This window comes from Loxodonta africana, chromosome 22 (assembly GCF_030014295.1).
Source record: "Loxodonta africana isolate mLoxAfr1 chromosome 22, mLoxAfr1.hap2, whole genome shotgun sequence".
Taxonomy (NCBI): Eukaryota; Metazoa; Chordata; class Mammalia; order Proboscidea; family Elephantidae; genus Loxodonta; species Loxodonta africana.
Window position 1 is genome coordinate 22,922,087 of NC_087363.1, and position 16,973 is coordinate 22,939,059.

The 16,973-nt window shown below is 57.0% G+C and overlaps 1 protein-coding gene across 8 annotated transcripts; it reads left to right on the forward strand.

Annotated features, from left to right (window-relative positions):
- The first annotated feature begins 783 nt into the window (after positions 1-783).
- Positions 784-15,802, forward strand: MST1R (macrophage stimulating 1 receptor). 8 transcript variants are annotated; one of them, XM_023547679.2, is made up of 20 exons: positions 901-2,368; positions 5,354-5,542; positions 5,629-5,757; positions 5,930-6,100; positions 6,407-6,567; positions 6,911-7,076; positions 7,186-7,322; positions 7,760-7,921; positions 8,015-8,108; positions 8,246-8,455; positions 8,560-8,706; positions 8,791-8,956; positions 9,127-9,228; positions 9,304-9,510; positions 9,867-9,947; positions 10,122-10,303; positions 10,397-10,506; positions 10,775-10,940; positions 11,383-11,519; positions 13,464-15,802. In XM_023547679.2, exons 1-20 carry the CDS (start codon positions 1,121-1,123, stop codon positions 13,717-13,719), a joined length of 4,221 nt encoding a protein of 1,406 aa, XP_023403447.1. In that variant the 5' UTR covers positions 901-1,120; the 3' UTR covers positions 13,720-15,802. The 8 variants fall into 8 exon arrangements, with proteins under 8 accessions (XP_064130566.1, XP_023403447.1, XP_064130569.1 ...); XM_064274496.1 differs by adding an exon at positions 784-889 and having other exon boundaries at positions 1,151-2,368; positions 6,911-7,322; positions 7,833-7,921; positions 8,243-8,455; positions 9,127-9,510; XM_064274499.1 differs by having other exon boundaries at positions 6,911-7,322; positions 7,833-7,921; positions 8,243-8,455.
- The last annotated feature ends 1,171 nt before the right edge of the window (positions 15,803-16,973 follow it).

Consider the following 16,973-nt stretch of genomic DNA (forward strand, 5'->3'; position numbering starts at 1 on the left):
CATCCTTATTTCACAAAGTGAGAGACTGAGGCCTGGCAAGGCTTACAGAGCAGGTAAGATGTGCCTTGAGGGCCAGTACCCATGCTTCTGTCATATCACAGGGGCACTGGAGCAGGGGTGGAAAGCAGAGGGGCCATCTTGAAAACTAGCATTATGAATTTTGTTATCGCCTGTCCTGCAGCTTCCACACACTGAGGCAGTAGCCCAGGAACCAGAGCCAGTGATGGGCCTCCAGATAGGCTGCCTTTCCCCCAACTCCAATATCCAGCCAGCAGTCTGTGCCCCATTCTATACCCCGCTACTGCTCAGGGTGGGTGGGGAGCAACGCATCATCCTCTGACACCAACCTGATACCCACAGCCCATGGCAGGCCCAACACCCATCGCGTTTTCCCACGTCTCACCTCGCATCCTACACATATGGCTGATCTCTGCTTCCCACGTGGGTGGGCTTCTCCGGCCCCCTGCGCTGTCACCAGCGTCTGTGTGAAGTTGGGAGTGTTGCTGTAAACTGGGTCCAGCGAAAGAAAAGAGCCAGGTTGTCCCTCACCCCTTACTGGTGCTGGAGCCAGCCAGACCACCCCCTCCCCACCTCAGCCTAGTTGGTCGTGGGGCGAGGTATGGTACAGCTCAGGCCTGCTCATCTCTCTACAGGCCACCCCATGCACACACACCCATAAGCCGCTGATAAAAAGGTGCCCAAGAGAAGGCATAAGACCCAGGCCTCCGAGGACCGGGAGAGTCGGGTGGGCGGAGGAGCTTGGCTAGGCCAGACCTTCGACACCGCCCGTCCCCAGCCCCGCCCCGCTCTCTGGTCCGGGCTGCCCAGCCCACGCCCTCCAGTAGACTTTGCTCTGAACGCCCGCTGGATGCAGCAACTGGACCGGCAGGTGAGGCGGCTTCTCCATTCCTTTCTTTCTGTCCGCCGGCTCGCCCAAAGTGCTCAGACCCGGGAGAGGACCGGGGGTTGGGCTTCATAGGAGCCCCGGGCGCGGGCGGCTGCCCCGGGGCTCTAAGGATAGGCGCTGGAGGCTGGACCCTGGCCCCAGCCCAAGTCTCGAGTCGGCTCCCAGCCCGGCCCGCGCCTACAAGGATCCTTGCAGGGCCCCAGGCCAGGCTCAATGGCGCTCCTCCTTCCGCCGTCGCCACAGCTCTCCCTGTTGCTGTTGATGCTGCTGCCGACGACGACGATATCCGCGGCGGACCGGTGCCAGAGCAACCAGCAATGCTCGCGAATCTCCTACTCTGCCTCCCGCGACTTCGACGTGGAGTACTCTGTGCCCAGCTTTTCTGCCGGTGGCCGAGTACAGGCCGTGGCGACCTACGAGGACGGGGACGAGAGGGCCGTTTTCGTGGCCACGCGCAACCGCCTGCATGTGCTGGGGCCGGGCCTGCAGCCGGTCCAGAGCCTGGCGACCGGCCCCGTCGGAGATCCTGGCTGCCAGACGTGCTCAGCCTGTGGCCCGGGTCCCCATGGCCCGCCAGGCGACACAGACACGCAGGTGCTGGTGCTGGAGCCGGGGCTGCCCGCGCTGATAAGCTGCGGTTCGAGCCTACAAGGCCGCTGCTTCCTGCATGAGGTGGAGCTCATAGAGAAGACCGTACGCCTGGCGCCGCCAGCCTGCCTCTTCTCAGCCCGCCACAACCTGCCCGAGAACTGCCCTGATTGTGTGGCCAGCCCGCTGGGCACCCGGGTGACCGTGGTCGAGCAGGGCCAGGCTTCCTACTTGTACGTGGCGTCGTCTCTGAACGCAGCGGTGGCCGCCAGCTTCAGCCCGCGCTCAGTGTCCATCCGGCGCCTCAAGGCAGACGCTTCGGGATTCGACCCCGGCTTTGAGGCGCTGTCTGTGCTACCAGCGCACCTCGCCTCCTACGGTATAGAATATGTGCACAGCTTTCGCTCAGGAGCATTCGTTTATTTTCTGACTGTGCAGCCGGCCAGTGTGGAGGCTGCGCCGGGCGCCCTGCACACGCGCCTTGCTCGGCTTAGCGCCACTGAGGTAGAGCTGGGTGACTACCGCGAGCTGGTCCTCGACTGCCGTTTTGAGCCTAAACGCAGGCGCCGCGGGGTCCCCGAGGGCAGACAACCTTACCCGGTGCTGCGTGCAGCCCATGCTGCTCCTGTGGGCGCCCAACTGGCCATGGAGCTGAGCATCACCGAGGGCCAGGTCGTGCTATTCGGAGTCTTCACAGGGAGTAGGGACCGTGGTCCCAGCGAAGGCCCCAACTCTGTCGTCTGTGCCTTCCCCATCGACCTGATGGATACCCTCATCGAGCAGGGTGTGGAGCGCTGCTGCCAGCCCCCGGTCCCCCCGGGCCTCCGGAGAGGTCTTGACTTCTTCCAGCTACCCAGCTTGTGCCCCAATCCGGTGAGCAGAAAGAACGATGGGATCCTCTCCTTGAGCAGTGTGTACATGGCTGAACCCAGGCTGCTTCTCCTTCCACCACAGAGAGAGTCTGGGAGGGGGAGGGGAAGAGCAGGCATGGAGAAGCCATCTCTTCCATTCAATTCCTCAGTGCTGGGGGTAGTGCACGGGATCAAACAAAGGCAAGCCCAGCCTCCTGATCTGGCCAGACTGGCCTCTCTCTCTGCCCCATCTTGCTCTTCTACCTTCCCACCCTGGTTTCCCTTGTTATGTGAGGTTTGGATTGCATCATAACTGTCTTTCTGCTAGACACAGATTGAAAACTGAGTAGAATGGTGGACATCTCCACCTACTCCCCTGCCCGCCTGCTTATCACACACACCTTTAGGGACATACACACCCAGAAAAGCAGCCCCTTACACACTACACACACCATCAGGGACACAGATACCCACAGGAAAACAGCACCCTACATGCACACAAATAATACATAGGCAGATGCTGGAAAACTGCACGCACACTCGCGCAGCTGCTGGAAGTTTTGCTTTCCCTGTGACAGCACCCCTTTTGCTCCACTTTCCAAAGGGAGTAGGGCAAGAGTTGTCAGAGAATGCACCCCTCTCACGGCCCCCCACCCGCTGGGTTCCAGGAAGTCTCTTGGGCCTTAGAAGACTGGGGGCTTGTTGTGGAGCCCATATGACCTGAGCTTCACAGAACCACCCACCCCTGCTTGTCATCCTTGGGGTGATTGGGAGAAGGCCTGGTTACCAGAATGCAATTTGGCTTTAGAAGTTTCCAGAAGGCTCACTCCAGGCCTGTGCAGGGGATGAGCAAAGGTAGACAGGGGTTGATTAGAATTGGTCCACCAGGCAGGAGTCCCTAGATGTTCTACAGTAATTGGGGCCCTGTCACAGGCAGGAGGCTCCAAGTTGGAGAGGCCTTAGTTTTCAGCTCCTTCCAGCAGACCGTGCCCAGTTTTTCTCTAGCTATGGTGTCAGGTAGTTGGAACAGAAACAAACTTAAAATACTACCCTGAGGGCAAAGCCAAACCAATCCCTTGAAACCGTTGGATCAGTTCCACCCAAGATCATAAGAGATTAAACCAAGGAAATGGGGTGAATGGAGTGTTGGACAAGTAGCTTTTCAGTGAGCTGAACCACAGCCACAGCTCTCAGGGTTTTTGGCTGTCCTGTGGCTTTGGCCATGCTGTGACATTCTTAGCTGACTCCTTTCCAGTTCCTACTGATGCTCCAGAGGTGGACAGAGAACTTACATCAGGGTGGGGGTGAGGGGTCCTTCAGCCACCCTCCCACAACTGAGTCCATCTGGGTTGAGGAGATCCTGGTGGTGGGGACCCTTGTCTGGGCCTCCTGCCTGCCCTCTATTTTTTCCCGCCAGGAAGTCAGAACCTTTCCCTGACTTGGCTAGTTGTCAGTGGGTCAGTAGATACTCGCACAACAGGTTAGTGCCAGGCTCCACGAGGACTAATCTCAGGGCCTGCCCAATAGTCTGGCCAGCCCCCTGAGAGGTGTGTGAATCAACCCTGTACAGTCTTTGTCCAGTGACTTTGGGCATGAAGCCACCAGGACAGCAGGAACTAGGGGCCCCCAGACAAGCCTGGGAACCCGGGGCCCAGGGGCAAGCAGACAAGGATGTGGCCTCTTTTCTGCCCCACCTGTCCCTGAGTCATGCTGAAAACACCTAGCTGGTTTCCTGCTAGGGCCAGGCCTCTCACCTACCTCAAGCAAGGACAGGATCCTAGTCTAAACCCACTCATCCAGGTGACAGGCCCAGTGTGTGTGTGGAGTGTCTGGGCCTAGCTCTGTACCTGCCCTTGCACCCAGAGTTTGTGATCTGCACTGAGGGCTCAGGATTGGGTTAAACCTACTTGGTCTTACAGGGGCTTCAGAGGCTCCAGCTTTGAAGAGTGTCCTTGAGGCTGGTGAGGGAGAGTCTAAGCGCCTGAGGCTGCTGAGCCCGGACCGTACTTCTTTGTTGTTGTTAGTTGCTGTTGAGTCAATTCTGACTCAAGGCAACCCCATGTGTGCAGAGTAGAACTGCTCCATAGGGTTTTCAAGGCTGTGACCTTTCAGAAACAGATCACCAGACCTCTCTTCCGAGGCACCTCCAGGTAGGTTCCAGCCATCAACCTTTCAGCTAGCATGCTTAAACATTTGTGCCACCCAAGGACTGATTGTATCTCTATCCAGCTCCAATACCTGGCACTCACAACCTGACTTCCTAGTTTCCCAGAAGCTTCCACAGTCCTGCCCTAGGGCACTGGGTGCAGCCTTCAACTACCCCCCTGCTAAGATCGGGGAAGGGGTTAGCATCTCCTGGTACCCAGGCCTTTGGGCCTCTGTTTATCTCTTTTGTACCCTGAAGAAAGAGGTCAGGATGACCTTGAAGTCTTGGGGAGAGGGACACTGTTAACTGGTGCTGGCCAACTAGCCCAGAGTACAGCCCCTTGTGCAGGTGGGGAAATCAAGGCCCAACATAGGGACAGGTTTGCTGAAGTGCACATGGAGAGGCAGGGCAGAGCCAGCAGACAGCATGAGAGGCCTCTGGTTAAGAGCTTAAACTTCGAACCTGGCTCCTCTCCTGAAGGGCTCTGAGGCCTTAACAAATGACCAGACTTCTCTGAGCCTGTTCCCTGATCTATAAAATGGGAGTGGTGAGAGTACTCACTCTACAGGGTGGTTGTGAGGACAGAATGGGGTTGGTCTATAAGACTCAGTAACATTATCAGATTGAACACAGCAGGACAGGGTAGGGAGTAGGGGAAGCCGGCTTTCCAGCCCAGACCTCCCTTCCTACCCCTGCTACCTCTGAGAGCCATGAGTATGGCGAGGTGGCTGGCAGGCTTTGGGCCCTCTCTAGTCAGACTGAGTGAGGGGTGACATTCTTGAGCTGCTATGGTCACTGACAGAGGCCCCAAGGGGTCAGTGTGTGGGGCTGAGCCTTGACCCCCTTCCTGAACCTCCCCAGCCTGGCCTGGCGGCCCCCAACCCCAACATCAGCTGCCATCATTTCCCTCTGCTGGTCAGCAGCAGCTTCTCCCGTGTGGACCTATTCAACGGGCTGCTGGGAATGATGCAAATCACTGCACTACATGTGACACGCATAGAGAATGTCACGGTGGCGCACATGGGCACGGCTGATGGACGCATCCTGCAGGTGAGCTTCTCATCCCCACAGGTACCTGGGTCCAGGTCCCCATCCCTATACCCGTTCCCATTTTGCTCACAGCTGAACTGTCTCAGGTGGAGTTGGCCAGATCACTCAACTACTTGTTATATGTGTCCAACTTCTCGCTGGGCAGCAATGGGCAGCCCGTGCAGCGGGATGTCAGTCGCCTCGGGGATCAGCTGCTCTTTGCCTCTGGAGACCAGGTAAAGTGAACCAGGCTCAGGGGATGAGGTCAGGGCTGTGGGAATACAGCCTCCCCATCCAAACCAGGTAAGCACTGACAAACTCAGGTTCTACCACCCTGACTTAGAATAGGACTGGGGAGTCTATGAGGTCAAGGCCCCCCACTTCTGAGCCACCCGTCTACCACCCAAGGTCTTCCAGGTACCCATCCGGGGCCCTGGCTGCCATCACTTCCTCACCTGTTGGCGTTGCCTACGGGCTAAGCGCTTCATGGGCTGTGGCTGGTGTGGGAACATGTGTGGCCAGCAGAAAGAGTGTCCCAGGTCCTGGCAGCAGGATCACTGCCCACCTGAGCTCACTGAGGTATGGCTTCCCTGGCACAGGTAAGGATGGAACAAGCTGGGCCTAGGGTGGGTTAGCACGTCTTGAGCACGATCTTCCTCAGGCCTGGGGTGTCTTCAGTATCTATAAGGAGGGCATTCTTGGCAGAGGGGATGGCACATGCAAAGAGGTGGGAAAGTGCTTGAGTGTTTGAGGACTAATACGTCACCCAGAGTGGCTGGAGTGTGGGATGGGCAAGGGGTTTGGCAGGAGACTTTGGGGGACACTGGCAGGGCTGAGAGAACCCAGGCCCACACAGAGACTCAGGCTATCTGTCCTTCCCCTCAGTTCCATCCCCACAGTGGGCCCCTAAGGGGCAGCACGAGGCTGACACTGTGTGGCTCCAATTTCTACCTGCACCCTGCTGGCCTGGTGCCTAAGGGCAACCATCAGGTCACTGTGGGCCAAAGTCCCTGCCGGCTGCTGCCCAAGGACACCTCAAACCTCAGGTACAGCCTGGTCCCTGTGCTTCTACCCTTGCCAGGGCACTGAGCAGCTCCTTCCCTGTGAAACTCTGTCCTGTGCTTTCCTGGGGTATGAGGCAAGCTGCAGGCTCTGGCTACTATGTCTGGGGAAACATCTCTGTTCCTTTCTAAGCCTGCATATGTCCTACCCCTCTGTTGAGTCATGGACCAGGTAAGGTTGTTCTCTGCCCCATTAGATCCTGCTTACCCCAGAAGAGGGCATGGGAGATGTCATTCTTGGGCTCAGAGGAGGCCTGTAACTTGTGGCAAGTATGTAGCCAGGCCTGTGTGACCCCCAGCTAACCTCAGGGGTTCCCCCATGCCTCAGACCAGTGCCCCAGAAGGACTTTGTAGAGGAGCTTGAGTGTGAGCTGGAGCCCTTGGGTGTGCAGGCAGCTGGGCCTGCCAACATCAGCCTCACTGTGACCAACATGACAGCAGGCAAGCGCTTCCGGGTAGATGGCACCTCTGTGTTGCAAGGCTTCTTTTTCATGGTGAGACCACCTTGCCCCTTCTGTGCCCTTCGCTGGCTGGGCAGTACAGGCAGGAAAGGGCATAGAGGAGAGGGCCTGTTCCAGCTAAGTCACCTTTATGCCTTCTTAGGAGCCAGCGCTGACAGCCGTGCAGCCCCTGTTTGGCCCTCGGGCAGGGGGCACCCTCCTCACCCTCAAAGGTCAGGGTCTGTGTGTAGGTACCAGCCGAGCTGTGCTGGTCAATGGGACCGAGTGCCTGCTAGAACAGTAAGTACTAGCATGCAAAGAGATGGGAGGCTATGGGACCCTGCCCAGGGGAGCCCTCACCATTGGGAACCTGGATCCCTGTCAAAATGTAGGGAGGGGGGCTCAGACACTGTTGATGTGGGGAGTAGGTCCATGAAAAAGAGTCTGCTGCCCCCTCCATCCCAGAGGTGGCTTGTTTCCAGCACATGTGCTGGCATGTGTTGGCAAGAGAGCTCATTGCAGAATCCATGGGATCCAGCCAAGGTTGTGAGGAACCTGTTCCCTCCTGGCCCTCTTGTGGTTCTCAATGGGACCACCCTGTTTTCAGACAGACCAATGGGTTCCAGGCATGTAGGGGAAATGACCAACAGAGGAACTGAGAGGATGGACAAGCCCCTGTAGGAGATGGGCCTGGCCACCACACAGTGGTGCCTCTGAGCCCAATCCCCATTCTGCAGGGTCAGCGAGGGGCAGCTTCTATGTGCCACACCCCCTGGGGCTGCCACGGCCAGCGTTCCCCTTCACCTGCAGGTGGGGGGTGCTAAGGTGCCTGGCCCCTGGACCTTTGACTACCGGGAAGACCCCATTGTGCTGGGGATCAGCCCCAACTGTGGCTACACGTAAGTGCCACCTCTCTGCCCACCTGACTTCTGAGGGGTTAAGGAGCCACCCTGTGAGAGCTCCCAAGCCCATCACCCTGCCCTCCCCAACAGTGGCTCCCATGTCACCATCCGCGGCCAGCACCTGACTTCAGCGTGGAACCTAGTGCTATCATTCCATGATGGGCTTGGGGCAGTGAAAAACAGGGTAAGCGGGCATCAGCCAGGAGGGAGGAAGGCCGGACCAGTCCCCCAAGCTCCAGCTCTACCCCATACTGGGCTGAGGAGACTGGAGCAATCATAGGTGGAACACCTGGCTAACCACCATCCTCTGGGCCCCAGCAGTGTGAACAGCAGCTTCCGGAGCAGCAGAAGTGCTACCTGCCTGAATACATGGTCCAAGGCCCCCAGGAGTGGGTGACAGGGAGCCTGAGTGCCCAGGGGGATGGTGCTGCTGGCTTCACACTGCCTGGCTTTCGCTTCCTGCCCCCACCCCAACTGCCCAACACTGACCTGGCCCCATTGAAGCCTGAGGAACATGCCATTAAGTTCCAGGTAGGTGTGGGAGATGGTTGGGGGTGGGCATTGGGAGGGTTAGGGCTGAAGCCTCCCCAGTGGAGGCAGGGGCCACTGGCCAGTCCTCACGATCATCTCTGCAGTATATCGGGCTGGGTGCTGTGGCTGACTGCGTGAGTGTGAACGTGACCGTGGGTGGTGAGAGCTGTCAGCACGAGTTCCGGGGGGATGTGGTCATCTGCTCCCTGCCTCCCTCCCTGGAACTTGGCAAGAGTGGTGCCCTGCTGCAGGTAGGTAGCCCAGCTGGCCTTCCACAAGAGACTTGGGTCAATAAAGAGCCTGGAGGCTGGGCCTGAGCTGCCACCTGCCCCCAGGTTTGCGTGGATAGCGTGTGTCACATCCTGGGCAAGGTGATGCGGCTGGGCCCAACAGGGGTCCCACAGGGCATACTTCTTGGTGTCCTGCTGGTCCTGCTCCTGCTTGTGGCTGCACTAGTCATCACTCTGGTCTTCAGCTACTGGTGGCGGAGGAAGCAACTAGGTGAGCCTCCAACCTCTGTCCCGACTCAGCTCCTACCACCAAACAATGGCAGCTCCAAGTCCCTTTGCCATCATTCTGCCCGGGCCTTGGGAGTTTGCCAATACCTCATGGATGGGAGCAGGCTCCGAGAAACTTTGAGAGGCTGACTGTCAGAGGCCATCGTTCCACAGTCCTTTCTTCCAACCTGGATAACCTGGCATCCCTGGACCATACCTCTGGAGACATCCCCCTGCCTCTCCTCCACTCAGGTTCTGACTACAGAAATAGCCTTGGTGAGGCTGTGGAGGTGCTGGAAGCTGGAGCCATCCCCTCTGCCCTCCAAGCCCCTCATTCCCTCTCTCCCACAGCACCCCCTGCCACTGAGGGTCTGGGCCCTGCCACCCAGGGCCACGGAGTGTCCTCCTCAGATGACATGGATGGGTCCTGTGTCCTGCTGCTCCAGACAGAGTCCATCCAACTCCAGGACCTAGATCCCAAGCTCCTGGCTGAAGTCAAGGATGTGCTGATCCCCCATGAGCAAGTGGTCACCCACAGTGACCAAGTCATTGGCAAAGGTGTGGGATTAGGCTGGGCTGGGCTGGGGCAGAGATGGAGTCCTAAGACGATATGGGCTCAAGGGACAGTTGGGCTGGCCTCTGCTCTGGTCTTCTCACCAACTTGTGTGATCTTGCACATACTGCTTAACCTCTCTGAGTCTCCATTTGCTCAGCTTTGAAATACGGATTAGAAGTTTTCTGTCTTTAGTGGGTTCTGGTATGGATTAAGTGGGCATTGGAGGGGTGCAGGCTCTTTCAGCAGATGGCTGCTGCTTATTTTTAATGTTGGATTGGTCAGAGGTCTGGTTGCCAGTAAAAGGGTATGGTGCAAGTCCTGGGGATTGGGGGCCTTCTCACCACCTCCCCCTCTCCAGGCCACTTTGGAGTTGTCTACCATGGGGAATACACAGACCAGGCCCAGAATCGAATCCACTGTGCCGTCAAGTCACTGAGTCGTAAGTGGGCTGGGAGCTGAGAAGTCAAGGGGAGAAGCACCAGGCTGGGAGGGTCCTCATCCCTGCTGTGCCACCACCTTGCTGCGTGACCCTGAACAAGAGACTTCTCCATTGCCCCATCTGACCCTTGTAAGGGGCCTCCCTGCCCTGGCCCTGACTCAAACCACTCTGTAGGCATCACTGAGGTGCAAGAGGTAGAGGCCTTCCTGCGCGAGGGGCTGCTCATGAGCCGCCTGCACCATCCAAACGTGCTGGCTCTCATCGGTATCGTGCTGCCACCTAAGGGACTGCCCCAAGTGCTGCTGCCCTATATGCACCACGGAGACCTGCGCCAGTTCATTCGTTCACCCCAGCAGGTCAGTACTCAGGGGGCCTGGGTTGGGGGACTCAGGCAACAGCTGGGGATGGAGCTGCTCTGCTCTTGCCCACCAACCTATCTGTTTCCCCAGAACCCCACAGTGAAGGACCTCATCAACTTCGGCCTGCAGGTAGCCCGCGGCATGGAGTACCTGGCAGAGCAGAAATTTGTGCACAGGGACCTGGCTGCTCGGAATTGCATGTGAGGGGCTGGAGCACCTAGGGTGAAGCAAGGGGGCAGGGCACCAGGTTATGCAGCTGCCCAAGGGCGTCTTAGGGAAGAGCCCAAACTCCAGCCCTTGCTATGCAGCCCTGGGCATGCCCTCTCCCTCCATTTCTGGGCCTGAGTTTTCCTGTCTGCCCAGTGCAGTCTTGGATTGGGCACTCTGGCCCTGAAACCTGTATGATCCTGGAACGGGTGGGTTCAGGGCCTGATGTGGGCCAGTCTTGAGTGTGATCCCCCCTTCCAGGCTGGATGAGTCATTCACAGTCAAGGTGGCTGACTTCGGTCTGACCCGTGGCATCCTGGACAAGGAGTACTACAGTGTTAGACTGTACAGCCACGCTCGCCTACCTGTCAAATGGATGGCACTGGAGAGCCTGCAGACCTACAGGTTTACCACCAAGTCGGACGTGGTGAGGCCCCTCCTGCCCCAGAGTTTGCATGGCCTCAGTGCTTTGGAAGACCACTCGCCTTGCCCATTCAGCTCCCAATGATGATCTGAGCCCAGGAAATCCATAGGCTGGGCGACCCCCATAGCCCATTCACCTACTTCTTGGGCAGGCATAAAAAGGAACCTGACTTCCGCCAGGGCAAGAGGAGGCTGTGAACTCACTGGCTTCTCATGGACAATCTAGCCCCTGCCCAATCACAACTCAATTGTTTCCTCTGAAAAATAATCCAAGGCTGAGGTGGTGGGAGGGGACAGAGGGAAGACATTGGAAAGTATTGAGGGATGGGTTCTAAATGTGGGATGAGGTCCCCCATACCTACCTCTGGGAGGTAGAGGACATAAGGAGCCACCTGCCCCAAAATTTGGGGTAGGATTTGAGTCCCTTGTCTTCCCTTTCTCTACAGTGGTCATTTGGTGTGCTGCTCTGGGAGTTGCTGACACGGGGTGCCCCACCATACCCTAATATCAACCCCTTTGACCTTACTGACTTCCTGGCCCAGGGGCGGCGCCTTCCCCAGCCTGAGTATTGCCCTGATTCCCTGTGAGTATGAGGGAGTAGTTGGGCAGCAGACAGAGCTCCTGGTCAGGCCCTTTGTCCAACTCTCTCTTTGACCCAAGCAGGGACACTCTCTGGGCCTCAGGTTCCTCATCTGCAGACTGTTGGTTCCCATCCCCATGCAAGGCAGGGTGCTGGGAGGCTATCATGGTTGCCATGGTAACGGCATTCCCAACTAAGAGTCTGGGTTGAGGCCAGTGATTTGATTTCCTCTATCCTCACCCCCGCTAAGGAGGGCTGTTTCCTATCTTTTCCACCCGGCTTCACGGAAAGCTTCCATCAGCTCCCACACCAGCCCCTTCATTGTCTCCAGATCAAGTGTTTTTCATTGGATATAGTTTCAGATTCCCCATTCATGGAGGGATGGCCACTGCTATGTTGTTATTGGTTCCTGAGGAGTGGGTTTGATGCTGAGGTTCAGCTTCATAAGCAGAACGCCAGCCTCAGCCGTGCCCAGGTCTGCGCTGTTAGAACAGGGAGAACCAGGTCACAGATAAAAGTAGTTGATGATTCCTGTCTTGGGCGGGGCTCCTGGAAGGGTGAGTACCCCTTCCTCACAGCCCTGGCTGCCTTGGGTTTGATCTCTGTTATTCACTTCATTAATGCATCTGGTTTGAAGTAAGAGACATTAATTTCACTGTGTACATGTGTTCAGCTCGGGCTCCCTGAAACAGACTCTGAGACAGAGATTTGTGTACAGGGAGTTTATTGGGAGGTTATGGGTAGTGCAAGTAGTTTGTGATCGGTTGCTAACTGAAAGGTTGGTGGTTTGAATCCACTCAGCAGCTCCGTAGAAGAAAAGGCCTGGCAATCTGCTTCCATAAAGATTACAGCCAAGAAAACCCTATGGGGAAGTTCTATTCTGTAACACATGGGGTCGCCATGAGCCAGGGCCAACTCAATGGCAGCTAACAACAGGGGCAAGGAAGCAGGACTGAGCAGAGGGAGAAGTTGGGATGCCACGCAGATGCAACAGAAGCTGCAACCCATCCCACTAGGATTTCTTAAGCTGGAATGGTCCTTTAGAGTGTTATAAAATTGAGACCAAAGGGCAGGTCTTTATATCAAGCATCAACCACTGACCATGGCTGCCCCCAGGGAGGAGGGTGTGAGCTTTGGGAGGCAGTTCCCAGAGAGGGCCCCAGCCAAGAGCTGTCAGAAGGTGACACTCCCAGGCACTAGGAGAAGGGAGAGGGAAATCTGGGTGGCATAGCGCAGCATCTGTTTTGCCAGGGCAAGTCCCATCCCCTCCCTGAATCTGTTTCCTCATCTGCAAAGTGAGTACAGTAACAGTACCACCCTTGGAAAGTCTGAGAATTACATGAGACAATATGTGTAGGGCACCTAGAATGTCATTTAAGGCAGGTAATGGGGTATGCATTAGGACCCACTGGTCAAACCCAGCGAACCTCTGCTTGAGAACCATGGTACCACTGGTACTGCCCCACAGGCCCATCCCAGGACTTTTAATCCCCATTTCACCAGATCCAGGCTTCTTTGGTGGAAGGTGTGTAATGATAACCGTGATAGCTCATGAGCTGAACCCTGTGCTAAGCATTTCACAGTCATGCTCTCACCTTATGCCCCAATAGCCCTGTGATCAGAGGAAAACCTGGAGGAACAGAGAGGTTAAGGAACTTGCTCAGGATCACACAGCCTAGGCCACAGGGCTCAGAGGCCCAAGTTCTTAACCCCCTAAACAGCCCTGCCCCAGGCAATTCAACCTCCACCAGGGTTGAAAGGCAGGACTAGAACAGCAATCACAGTGATGAACAGAGCTGTCCCTGACGGGGTAATGCTGAACACCAGGCCCTGTCACCTATTCTCGATGCCATTTTTTGAGCCAGAGGTTTAACGGTAGGTGGACAGCTAGGAGGAAGCCTTAGGTAAGGAATTCCCCTGTCCCTGATGCTCCCTGTCCCCTTGCAGGTATGCAGTGATGCAGCGCTGCTGGGCCACAGAGCCAGGGGCCCGACCTACCTTTGGGGAGCTGGTGCAGGAAGTAGAATGTGTGGCGGCCATGCTGGATGGGAACCACTACGTGCAGTTGCCTGCAGCCTATGTGAACCTGGGCCCTGGTGCCACGGACTGGGCAAACGCACCCGTGGAACAGCTACCGTCCCCTCCAGTGCCTCCAGTGCGCAGGAGTATGGGTCGTCCCCGGCCCCTCTCAGAGCCACTGTGACCCACATGACCACAGCTCCAGGCCCCTGGGGGACAGACCTGTCTAGTGGCTTCCACCAAACCCCAAGCTGCCCCTGGGACATGTCAGGCTGGAGGGAGGCCCCAGCTGGCCTCACCCTGTCCCTACCCGCTAACCTCCAGTGGCAGTGGGGCCTGAGCAGGGCACATTTGGCCCCTCACTCCACAGAGGAAGCAAGTGAGGCGGATCCTTCATACAATGAATATTTATGAAGTGCCTGCTGTGTACCTGGCCCTCTGGCCGAAGGGAACTCAACTGACTCAGCAGTGACCACACAGACACTGGCTTTTGAACCAGTAAATGAACTAATGAATATTCAAGTACAAATTGTGGTAAATGCTATGAAAGAAAAAGACAGGCAGCTGCTTTGAGGGAGTGGAAGACTGCCTTAGATAGCAAGTTGAGAGAGGCCTCCCCAGGGGGTGACATTTGTGCTAAGGCCTGAATGGTGGGAAAGAACCAGGGCAGTGTTGGGGGAGGAAAGTTTTGGGGCAGAGTGAGCAGCACATGTAAAACCCGGAAGCTGAAAACAGGTTGGGAGAGCAAGAAGGCTCCGGAAAGCAGGAACCGGGCAAAGCCCAGAATCCAGGATACAGAGCCCCAGGGGCTGTCGAATGGGACCAAAGAAGAGGTGGGTTGAGTACCATGGCATGCTGCAGCCTAGCCCTCCTGTTCCCCTTCCCCAGGTCCTGATCCCTCTGCAGGACTCCCTGCTCCACCTGCTGCACCCCTCGTACACACACACACACACAGACTGTCAGGGCATGGAGACCTACCCCTCCCACACCTCCCCCTGCCAACTCTGCCAGCATTGCCCCAGCAGCCTTCAGAGAGACAAGCCAACAGTAAGGCCTCAGCTCCACACTTTCAAGGCGCCAACTGCAAGGTGCCGACTGCCTAGGCTATTTATACTCACCAAGGCCACTGCACAATAGCTGCTTGGGGGGAGGGGGCAGGCTCTACTGGAGGAGGAGAGCAGCTCCCCTTCCCACTGCCCCCGCCACCACTTCACTGCTGGGAGGGGGACAGCTGAGCTCTCCTGGTGCAGAGATACCTAGGGTGCCTGGGCCCAGGCTGTGGATCATGATGGTTCCTCTCTCTTGCTCAGGAGCCATTTGGCCCCCATCCTACCAGCTGGGAGACCCAGCTCACCTAAGAGGGAAGGCTCTTTCTCCCAGTTCTGTGCCGCTGTTACACATGGTCCAGTGGGGTTGGGGCAAGAGTTCACTGGTGACCTGAGTAGGGGTCTCCTTGGGACCAGAGCTGCCCAGCTGTTCTCCATCCATACTGGCTGCCTACTTTGTCACTTCAGGCTGGAGAGAGGCCCCTTAAGGACCCTGAGGACTGGTGGGTGAGGCTTAAAAGAGGACTTTTCTGCCTGGGGCAGGGGTGCAATGATCAGGAACCTATGTGCTGGAGGGGGCAGAGACAGTCTGTCCACCTGGTCACCACTGTATCCCTGATGCCCACTGTAGGCTCGGCCATTGTCCCCTTGTCCCTGTGTAGGGTGGGGAGGAACAGTTGTGTCATCCCTGATTGAGGCTGGGAGAGAGATGAGTGGAATGTCCTTGGACAACCGTCCCCCACCAACTGTGGCCCCCAAACCAGTTGAAAATGATTGTATCCACCTCCAACTTGCTGTTCACATCCCCTAGCACCATCCTAGGGATCTAAGGGTCACCCAGAGCTCCAAGCCTTGGAGAAAGGAGGAGAGGAGGGAGGGGACTCCTAGGGGTTTCTCTGAAACTGGACTGTGGCTCTCTCCACCAAACCTCTGTGGCTCATGGACCACTGGCTCACTTGTTCACAAGAAAGGGGCCCAGAGAGGAAGGGATCTCTGGATGGGAAGTGAGCTTAGATGGGAGAGCTCAGAAGGAAAGATCTCAGCAGGGTGTCGGTTGTCCTGTGCAGCTAGAATGTGGGACTTGGAGTCTGTTTCTGGGTCGAGGGCCTCCAGGGCCAGAACTCTCCAGGGAGAGGTCCCACTTAAGCAGGCTCCTGGGCTTCCTTCTGGATCGTGGTACAGCTGCCCTTCCCCCCACTGACTGATGTGGCCCCCTAAGGCCTGAGCTGTAGCCTCAGAGTCTCCTGACAGTCCCAAGCCCACCTGGAGTGTCAGGGGCTGGAACTATCTCAGAGTTTCAAATTCTTGACTAGACTTCCAGGGAGGACAGGAAGCGAGGGGTAGTTTCAGGCCCCCAAGAGTAGTGTCTGAGGGGACCAAAAGATTCCTGGGTGGCTTCCAGGACTGGTCAAGGCTGGGCCACCCCTTCCAGAGGGAGGCCTGGGTAGTCCTCAGGGATGGTAGGCAGCCAGTGCAAGAGGAAAGTTGCTGGTGGTCCTGGTAGACCTGGGCCTGCCATCAGGGTGGGGATGGGGTGAGCAGAGCTTTCTTCTAGGGAGTTGGGAATCTGGCCTTCCCACCATGAGCTGTGGGGAACAGGTGCCAGCACCTCTGCCTCATCTCCTCTGTCACAGCCCAGAGAAAAGCAGGTGCCAGTAAAGGCTGAGGTGGAGGCCAGCCTGGGAACTGGGGCCTAGAAGACACCAAGTGACTCACACCCTCCTGACTGCCCATTAGTGTCAATGTTGTCTGGCACCTGGAGAGCATGCATGGGGCAGACTAACTCAGTTTGCTGAGGGACCATGAATCTGGCCTGAGATTCCCCTTACACCTCAGCCCCAGCCTTTGGGGCAATTTTCCCAGGGATTCAAGGCTTTCTGGGTAGGAGGACACACCTGAGTACTCCAGATATAGCCCATTCCAAACCCTGGCTCCTTCATGGGACAGTGGCCTCACCAGCCATTCCCTCAGCATAGCCTGTTTCATCACCTAACTCCCTTCACCTGAGGGAGAGAGCAGGACCCCCCCCCCCCGTGCCTATTGGGAGGGGGAGGGAGAGAGTGCTGCTGGAAATGGCTGAGGCTTGGAGAGGCCTGGCTACAGCTCTTGCACTTACCACCTCCACCTGGGGAGAAGCAGCTCTAGGAGTCAGTAGTTAAGAAGTAAACTTCCATAGGCCAGTCTGTAACACGTGAAAAATACTATCCACACTGGGCTGGAGAACTCCCCTCCATGAAGAATTCAGGAGCTGAGATCTCCTCACCCAGAACCTCAGCTCTGCCCATGTGGGAGTCCAACCACCCCAGAGGTGTGGGTTATCAGCCTGGGGGAGTGGGGATGACTCCACAAAGAACCCCCACTCTCTTTTGAGGTTTATTCCCAGCTGTCAGGG